This window comes from Lathyrus oleraceus, chromosome 4 (assembly GCF_024323335.1).
Source record: "Lathyrus oleraceus cultivar Zhongwan6 chromosome 4, CAAS_Psat_ZW6_1.0, whole genome shotgun sequence".
NCBI classification, from domain to species: Eukaryota; Viridiplantae; Streptophyta; class Magnoliopsida; order Fabales; family Fabaceae; genus Lathyrus; species Lathyrus oleraceus.
The window spans coordinates 131728430-131738965 of NC_066582.1; the positions used below are offsets into that span (position 1 = coordinate 131728430).

The following is a 10536-nucleotide window of genomic DNA, read 5'->3' on the forward strand; positions in this document are numbered from 1 at the left end:
GGACAAAATGGTATTTTCGAAGGCAACATCCGAGGGACTATGATGATTTTACCGAAGGGTCTTTGCTAAGGATATCCCCATATTCGCGGGACATGACCGTAATATTGTAATCATGGGGTAATAAAGAGAGGTCCGATATCATTTATTTAAAGTCCATGTTTTAAGTTCATTAGGTAATTATGGTGATACCGCATTAAATCGATACATTAAAATCAACATTACATTAAAAATTAATATAGTAAAATTAATTAGGCAATCAATATGAATCTTCACATTAAAGTGAAATAATTTAGAATCCCTCTCCATGAAGGCTTCCCATGCGTAAAGCGGAGTACCTAACCGGCTATTTCTTCGGAAGTATGCTAGCCTTTACACCATGAACACACGGATTAAAGCATAAAAATACAATTGGAAATTGCATCATAAGATAAATATAGCAGCCAAGAATTTAGGCCAAATAATGCAGAATCATCATTAGGTAAACATGAAATAGGCAGCAAAAAGCAAAGCAGCCCCTGGCCCGGTCGCCTCTGCTTCGCCTAGCGAAGGCTCAGCGAAGGCTCGCTGCGGGCTCGCCTAGCGATGAGCTAGCGAGCGGCCACGGGTTTGAAATTTGAGAACATTATGACCTCAACCTGCAGCATGGCTTATGGCATCCAACATACAATTATATGGTTCAGTTTCACAATAGGCAAACACATTTAAATTCTCATGCAAGACTTCAAAATGTTTATGAATTCAATTATAATCCACAAATTAAGAACATGAAGTGGTACCATATGCCAAGTGAAAATACAAAACGATATCACATGTAAATTAAGATACTAGAGCGGTACCACATGCAAAATAAGGACACCAAATGATAATCATATGTCAATTAAGAAGCTAAAGCGATAATAGTGAGGCTAACCTGTTTGCAAATCAAGTTGTAACCTTGAATTGGCGAGCCGGATTGAGTTGGACGACGGTAGCTTCGGAGCGAGTAAGCGGCCTTCAGGATTTCCGCCTTCTGAATTCTTTGGATCAGCAGGGTTTCTGTGTTTCTCCCTCTGGATGCGTGTTTCCGTCCGTCTTCGTCCGTCTCCGTGTGTTCTTTTTCGTGGCAGAGGGGCAGGTATTTATAGTAGAGGTAGTGGTGACCTAATGGGCTTAAAATGAGGTCCAAAAATCTCAAACTTCGCAAGCTTCGCTAGGCGAAGGAATTGCTCGCCTAGCGAGCAAACTAGGTCTGGGCCTTTTCCTGGATCTGACGCTTCGCTGGGCGAGTGTCATGACGAAGCACTCGCTAGGCGAAGGGATTGCTCGCCTAGCGAGCAAGCTATTTTGGGCCCCTTTTGGATTGGGCCTGTTGTGAGCTGGGCTTTTGTTCACTTGATGTCGGTGCCTTGCAGAATAAGTCGGAGGGTCTTGAGAAATGCTTTGTAATACCAACGGGCAAATTTTGGGGTATGACAACATCCTTTCATGGTTTGTACTCATTTATAGAGGTTCATTAGGGCTATATAAACACCACTTCTTAAGATTTTAATCTCACCTCCTTCTGCAAATTTCCAAACATTCAAATATTCTCTTCGTCTTTAAAAAATACTCTAAATGTTCAAAACCAAAAATTTAAGAGTGAAACTTTTTGCGTTTAACCTTCATAAAAAACATTCTAAGTTTCATTTCATTCATAGTGATCACTTGTATATCATTAAGAGATTTGTTTGTTATAAGGAAAAGATCAATCCATAGGTTGATACTTATACAGTTCCATTTCACATACTTATAAGAAATTCATATTACTTTATGTATCCTTGTTGTCCAGGATTGTTGGAAACAAGAGGTTCATTAAAGGGAGGATTGTTCTCTTTTTGAACTTAGTGAAAAATCCAAGAGGACTATTCTTGGTGTGATTGTTAGTGTCTGTATAGGAAGACTAGAAAGAGTCTTGTATAAGTCCTAACAATAGTAAAATCTCTTTCATTTTAAAAGGGGATTGGAGTACTCTCGGACTGTGAGAGGAACGAGGATATCTCTCAGGGTTCTTTATCTTTCCACATTTACCGTTTTCATCACACATTAATCACTTAGGAAAGATTCTTAAAACAAGTCAAAAACCGGAAAAAATTTCATAGTACCTAATTCACCCCCCCCCCTCTCTTAGGTGCATACTCAACTTACAATTGGTATCAGAACAGGTTATAGGTAACCTATTCCTTCAAGATCCAGTATGGCTTCCGCTAGCACAAATCCAATTTTCAAAGATGGTGGTAGTAGCAACAAACCTCCTTTATTTTCTGGAGAATATTTTGACTTCTAGAAAATCCACATGAAGTCACATTTAGAAGCATAAGGATATGGTATATGGGAAGCCATTGAAAATGGTTTGCATAATCCAATTAGTGTGATCAATGGTGTTGGCACTCCTAAGGTTAGAAGTTCTTATGATGAAGATGATAAGAAAATAATACTTAATGGAAAGAAAACTATCAATCTTCTTCAAAGTGCATTAAGTATGAACGAGTTTTTTCATATCTCTCAATGTAAATCAGCAAAAGAAATATGGGAGACTTGGGTGGAGACTCATGAAGGAACCTCTGAAGTTAAAAGATCCAGATTGAACACATTGAGTCAAGAATATGAAATGTTCAGAATGCAGCCCGGAGAATCCATGTGTTTTGAGAGCCATTGAATATGTTCTGAATATTTCTTGGTCATGTAAAAAAGCACCACAAGATATATTGCTCTAGTTTCTTGGTCATGTAAAAAGCATCATAGAATATATTGCTCTAGTTTCTTGGTCATGTAAAAAGCAAGCGAGTGTGACTCTTAGCATTGCAGAAAAGATTTATTCACTTGAGGAATCATTTAATTGCACTCGGAAATACCTTTACAAATGATGATCTCAACCTTAAAGTGCTAAGATCCTTGACTAGAGATCTGGTAGCTGCTTCTGAGTGCTATAGTGCACAACTTCAAGCACCCCATTTTGAACATGGTTCCTCGGAAAATGAAACTTCATGTAAATGTGATTGCTTCTTCCATGCAACACTGGATTATTGGCAAGGCTTACAGTTGATTTTTTGTCAATCATCAACTTCACATGCTTGCTCACCTTGGTCTTCAGATCCTGCAGTAAGTTTAGAATTCATACATCTTGACAAGCAGACAAAGCACCTACAATGTACTCAGTTTCACAGATTGACAATGCAACTATTGGTTTCTTCTTGGAGCACCAAGAAATAGGACCTCCTAGATACTTAAATAAATATCTAGAAGTACTTCTTCTGTCAACTCTATCTCCACATCAATCGGAATCTGAATAGCATATCAGCTCTAACTCAGATTTAGCACCAGAAGGGAACAAAAGTCCATACTTCAGAGTCCCCTTAACATACCTCAGTATCCTGACAGTAACTTGGTATTGTGACCATTTTTGTTTTTTCATAAACTTACTCACCATTCTATCTACATATAAAATACCAGGTATGGTATTATAGAGATATCTCAATGAGCCTCCCAACTGTTTAAGAGTTGTAGCATCTACGTCATCACTCTCAACATCAAAATCCAACTTAAGCTTTGTCTCAGTAGGTGTGATTGCAGGCTTGCAATTCATTAGCTCAAATCTCTTCAAAGGCTCAAGTTCATACTTCAGTTGATGCAAGATGATATCCTTTTCAGAGTAAACAATCTCCATCCCTTGAAAATATATCATATTTCCTAGATCAGTAATTTCAAACTCATTCATCAACACCTTCTTGAACTTAATTATCTCTTCTGAACAACTCCTTGTTAGAAATATGTCATCAACATAGAGACACACTAGGATCATATTGCTATCAGATGTATCCTGGACATAAACACCATAATCTTTAAGACCCCAATTTTGACCCTAAGATCCCTCATACTATCTCATCATATGCATTGGTCTTGGGATCACACCTTGGCATCCTCCTGACTCCTTATTCATTGGGTTTGTATTGGGAGAGGTCACCAAGCACATTTGATTGTATTATACTTTGTTTTTCTTTGTTTACTAACCAAAATACCAAAAAGATGTCAATGTATAGTTTACTTCTTTTGTAGGTAGTGTGTGTGTTCAGATATGCCTCATCAAGCTCATATCTAGGGTTCGAAACCCTCAACACAAGGAGACTAATAAAGATATGGTTCGTATTGTCTCTAGACATCATATGTGATCCTCCATGAGTCCAAAATATCAAGATAATTTCAAGTTTGCAAGTTGGTTCATGGTGGTTGACCAAAGAAAGTCAACTGGCCAAAACTGGGGTTCCCTAGACCCTATCTCCTACAATTTGTATCATATTAAAATTATTCCAAGAGAAACATTACTCCTTATGACATTCCAAACAAATTTCATGTTGAAGTCAAGAGCTATTTTTGCTTGGAAAGTAATTTTTTATGGTGAAAGATTATATGTCATTTTGTTTGAACCCTAGTTAGGAGGTTAACTTCCAAGGACCATAACTTGATCAATTTTTATGATATGAAGGTCATTAAAGTTTCATGATCAAATTCAGTATGTCGTCTCTAACTTTGAGTCTTAGAAGAAATTCAAATTAAACTTGCAAGGGCATGTGCCAAGAGGAAACATTATATGTCATTTTGGACAATTACCATTGAACAAGAGATTTTCCTCAACTGCTAAAATGCATAACTCCTTCATGCCAAATCCAAATGAGGTCAAATTGGTCACTAAATTTAATAGGTTTGAAATATATACAACTTTGATGAAGGAAATTTTTCCATTTAAAGCCCGTAGCAAAAGTTATTCAAGGTGGAAGAAGTGAACATTTAGCTTGGTACGTAGAAAAATTTCATTCGTGTTTGATTTTCCAAACTTCTATCTCAAAATTCATTATGATCCAAGCTTCAAATGGAAACCTTTTCAACATAAAAGTTGTTCCCCTTGATCTCATCTTTCTAAAAAGTCCAATATCGTCTCATTTGGCCATGAATTGGATGAGTTGCACATGGCTTCTCTTCAAGGCTCCATTTGGATGAATCTCATGATCACATTCCAATTTCCATTGCATGATTACATGAAACACTTTCGGCATTCCACATGATGAAATTTGGACCTGATTACATCATTTCATGGTCCTATCACATGCCCATGCATCCATGCAAGTGAAGTTTGTTATTTTTGGCATTTTGATGGAAGGGTGTGAAAACCAAATGCATAGCCTATAAATAAGACCCCTCATGCTCAGAATTATGGACACATTGCCCAAGCTTTGAACCTGCAATCCTAACCCTCGCCATTAGAGGACAAACTTGAAGGTTTTCAATTGAAAACCGAGTTTCAATTTCACTTTAGTTTTGAAGTTGAAACTCCAAGAATCCAAGCCTTCCTTTGATCCAATTCAACTCCTGCAAGATTCTGAAGTCAAGTCAAGGCCAATTGGAACCAAGATCAAGCAAGATTCAAGCTCCCTCGAAGGTGAATTTTCATAAACTTCATCTCTTCGATTCTCTCTCAAGTCTTCACTATTCTCTTTGATTTTTGGTTGGATGAAGTCCTACCAAAATAGGGAACAAGATTGAGTTGCTTTGAGGTCAAATTGAAGCAACTCAATTCATGATCCTCAAAATTCAAATCCTTGTATCTTTTTATATACTTGGAATTGAAGAAAATTGAGGCCAGATTCGAGATCCTGAGCATTTTCTCTTTGAAATAGTGTCCTTGTTTTTCATTTTCCATTGAGATGAAGTTGGACTAGTCCGGTGGAGGTCACCGAAGAAGATGACCGGAGCCCTAGGTCCGTGGTGTGTTGGCACACCTCCTGGCCATCTGATCATGTTGGAACATTTTAATCCTGGCCTTTGGTTTGAATTACCACGCGTGTACACACGTTGACTGCAGAGTATGGTGGAAGCACGCGTTTGGCCATCAGATATGCCACCTCAATTAATGAGGGAGATCTGATGGCCCTTGTTTTTTCTAATTTCCTTTTATTTTCTGAATTTTCATTTAATCCTTTTATTTTGTTTAATACATATTAATTTCATTTTTAAACCAAAAAATACGCGACTTTCACAAAAAAATCCTTAAATATTTTTCTCTTTAATATTCTGAATTAAAATTATTTTTTGGATTAATTTTGATATTTTTCATGAATTAAATGTTTTTGTGCATTTTTTTAATTTTTTAAAAATACTTTTGACTTTTCAAAAATAGTGAAATTTTTTGTATAAGGTCCTTTGACCTTGTTTGACCTAGGATAAATCTCTTGGCCATTTATTTGGGTTTTTGAAGGGATTTTAGCTTTTGACCAAATTAAAATGTATTATAATTCACTTTTAATTGGATTTTTAATTGTTTAATTGTTTAAAAATTATGTTGAGCCATTTTTATGGTCTTGTGATGTTTGACTTTCTGTTTGGGCCTTGGTCAAGGTTGATTTGACTTTTGTTGGATCAAAACCATTGGATTTAGGGGATTGATAAAATGTACATTTCATCTCCCAAAATGAATGGATGGTTTTGATTTGATGAAACTCCTCCCATGACCAATTTGTGTTTCTATCTTCCCCTCCATCTTCATCTTCATCCCTATTCTTTCCCATTCCCTCATTTGACGAATGAAATCTCTAATGTCTTAAGGCTAATTGGTTCATCAATGACCTTGTGTCAGATGAACCAATACAAGTATGATTGAGATATATCCCTCCCTCTTGATCTTTTCTTTTAGTGTGCGGTATGTTTTAAGAGTTTGGTTCTTCATACCAAATCTCTAACATGAATTAACACCTACATTATTATTGCCCGGACTCAGATCGTTGTGACTTCTACATAAGTCCAATTACGGTTGCTTAAGATAGAGCTAAATTTGACCCTAATGGCATATCATTCTAGTAAGTGAGATTGTAAGTCTCCCATTCTTCATGGTATTGTGTGGAGACTTGACATTTTTTTCTTTCATGAGAGCTAGTGGCATACTTGTTGAATTATTCAAGTTGGAGCCCTTCTAATGGAAGATGTCTTGGTTTAAGGATTCATACTTGTGAAAGAATGGTTGAGTGTTCTCCAAAGAATGACTTAATCAATTAAAAAACACCAATAACCTTTAACTAACCTTTGACTAACATTTGAATATTTCTTGTTAATATTGCTTTACTTTCAAGTCATTTACTTTATGCAATTTAAATTTCAGTCATTTATCATTCATTTCCATTTACGTTTCATTTAACTTGTTTATGTTTATGTCATTTTCACTTTGCTCATTTGAGCCATATCTTGTGATTGTATTTATTTGTTTGTGTGTTTTGGTTTTGTTTGTGGTCTTTGGACCTTAAAATACTTATTAACAACAAAAACCCTAAAAAAACCATGGTGGACTGTTGATCTTGATTTGAACTCTTGGACTTAGAACTAGGCAGCATTCCCAGTGCAAAAAGGACTTGGCCAATGCCAACATTTTGAGACCAAGCTATTGTGAACTGAGCCTTCACCTGATGCAAGCCTTGGATTTTGTTTGAATTCATCTGCTACTATGTCTTTGTGTTAATTGTTATTTTGACCTTGTGTCTGTGTAAGACCCCAATTTTGACCCTAAGATCCCTCATGTTATCCCATCATATGCATTGACTTTGGGATCACACCTTGGCATCCTCCTTACCCTTCATTCATTGGGTTTGCATTGGGAGATGTCACCAAGCACATTTGATTGTATCATAATTTGTTTTTCATTATTTACTAACCGAAATACCAAAAATATGTCTATGTATAGTTTGTTTCTTTTGTAGGTAATGTGTGTGCTCACTTATGCTTAATCAAGCTCATATCTAGGGTTTGAGACCCTCAATGCAAGGAGATAAATCAAGAGATGGTTCACAATGGCTTTAGACATAATATATGGATCCCCATGGTCTTCACGTATCATTTTGATCAAGAATTCACCAAGAGTTTGAAGCTTATTTGCCTTGGAAACCCTAATTCATCTAGGTATCTTGTATGACTTCTTCAACAAGTTTCTTCAACATTTGATCAGATATTTCAAAGGGTACTTCATATTACATCATCTTTCACATATATGATCCTCCATGATTCCCAAAAATCAAGAGAATATCAAGCTAGCAAGATGGTTCATGGTGGTTGACCCGAGAAAGTCAACTAGTCAAAACTAGGGTTCCCTAGACCCTATCTCCTACACTTTTTGTTAGATGAAAATTATTCCAAGAGAAAATTTACTCAAAATGACATTTCAAATAACTTTCATGTTTAATTCTAGAGCTATTTTTTCTTGGAAAGTCATATTTTTATGGTGAAAGATTATAGGTCCTTTTGTCTGAACCCTAGTTAGAAAGTCAACTTCCCAAGACCTTAACTTGCTCAATGTTTATGATATGAAAGCCATTAAAATTCTATGATCTAATTAATGATGTCTACTAAAACGTTTATTTTTTGAGGAAGTTAAAATTCAACTTGAAAATTCATGTGCCAAGAGGAAATATTATAGGTCATTTTGGGCCATTACCATTGAACAAGTGATTTTCCTTAACTTCTAAAATGCATAACTCCTTCATGCCAAATCCAAATAAGGTCAAATTTGTGACAAAATTGAAGGGGTTTGAAACATCTACAACTTTTATGAAGGAATATTCTCCATTTGAAGTCCATAGCAAAAGTTATTCAAGGTGGAAGAAGTGAATATTTGACTTGGTACTTAGAAAATTTTCAAACATGTTTGATTTTCCAAACTTCCACCTCAAAATTCATTATGATCAAAGCTTCAAATGGAAAAATGTTCAACATGAAAGTTGTTCCCCTTGATCTTACCTTTCCAAAGTGTCCAAGATTACCTCCTTTGGATAAAGAATGAAGGACTTGCTCATGGGTTCTTTTCAAAGGACCAATTGGATGATTTTCACCTTCACATTTCAAACACAAATGCATGGCCACATGACATGATTTCAGTATGATTCTCAAGCATTTTTGGACCTGATAACATCACTTGATAGGCCTATCACACGCCCATGCAAGCATGCAATGAAAATTGCTAAAAATGGAAAAATTTGGAAGTGTATGGAAATGAATCTCATAGCCTATAAATACAACCCTTCATGCTCAGAATTGAGGACCCCATGTCCAAGCTTTGAACCTGCAATCCAAATCGTCGCCATTAAAGGATAATCTTGAAGGTTTTCATTTGAAAATCGAGCTTCAAATCTCATTCTGTTTTGAGATTGAAACTCCAAGAGTCCAAGCCATTTTCTGATCTTAATCACTTCCTACAAGCTTTTGAAACAAAGCTAAGCACAATTGGGATTAAGATCAAGCAAGGTTGAAGCTCCCTCGAAGGTAAATTTTCATAATTTTCATCTCTTCGATTCTCACTCAATTCTTCACTATTCTTTATGATTTTTGGTTGACTGAAGTCCTACCAATGTTGGCAAGAAGATTGAGTTGCTTTGAGGTCAAATCGAAGCAACTCAGCTCATGATCCTCAAAATTCAAATCCCTGTATCTTTTTATATACTTGGAATTGGAGAAAATTGAGGCCAAATTCGAGCTCCTGAGCATTTTTTTCTTTGAATCCATGTCCTTATTTTTTGTTTTGGTGATGGTTGGTGGTGGACCAGTCCGGTGAGGTCCACCAGAGAAGAAGACCGGAGCTCTAGCTTCGGTGGTGTGTTGTCATGCTTCACAACCATCAGATCTATTTAAAATGTTCTAATCATGGTCGCTCCTTGTGATTACCATCCCTATGACGCGTTGACTGAGGTGTATGGTGTGAAGCGCACGCTTGGCCATCAGATCTGCCACCTCAATTAATGAGGGAAATCTCATGGCCCTTGTTTTTTTGAATTTCTTTTTAATTTCTGATTTTATGTTTAATCCATTTATTTTGTTTAATTCATATTAATTTCATTTTCAATCCAAAAAATATGGGACTTTCACCAAAAATCTTTAAATATTTTTATCTTCCATTTTCTGAATTAAAATTATTTTTTGGATTAATTTTGATATTTTTCATGAATTAAATGTTTTTGTGTATATTTTTAATTGTTTAAAAATACTTCTGACTTTCCAAAAATCATGAAATTTTTTGTCTAAGGTCCTTTGACCTTGTTTAACCTAGGATAAATCTCTTGGCCATTTATTTGGTGTTTTAAAGAGATTTTAGGTTTTGGCCAAATTAATTTGTATTTTAATATATTTTTAATTTGATTTTTAATTGTTTAATTGTGTAAAAATTATGTTGAGCCATTTTTATGGTCTTCTGATGTTTGACTATTTGTTTGGGCCTTGGTCAAGGTTGATTTGAATTTTATTGGATTAAAAACATTGGATTTAGGGGATTGATAAAATGTACATTTCATCTCCTAAAATGAATGAATGATTTTAATTTGATAAAATTCCTCCCATGACCAATTTGTATTTCTCTCATTTCCCCTCCCTCTTCATCTCCATTCCCATTCTCTATCATTCCTTTCATTGACCATGAAATCTCAAGATCCTAAGGCTAATTGGTTCATCAATAGCCTTGTGTTAGATGAACCAATACAAGTATGAATGAGATAGGTC

The 10536-nt window shown here is 35.8% G+C and overlaps 1 protein-coding gene across 1 annotated transcript; it reads right to left on the minus strand.

The window, feature by feature from the left end:
• Nucleotides 1-3289: 3289 nt before the first annotated feature.
• On the minus strand, nucleotides 3290-3817 carry LOC127136369 (uncharacterized mitochondrial protein AtMg00810-like). The gene has a single exon (XM_051062932.1). It carries the CDS (start codon nucleotides 3815-3817, stop codon nucleotides 3290-3292), a length of 528 nt encoding a protein of 175 aa, XP_050918889.1.
• Nucleotides 3818-10536: the final 6719 nt, after the last annotated feature.

What these genes read in the sequence shown, in the direction of transcription:
- LOC127136369 (XM_051062932.1), bottom strand. Translation starts at nt 3,817, where the DNA reads ATGATCCTAGTGTGTCTCTATGTTGATGACATATTTCTAACAAGGAGT.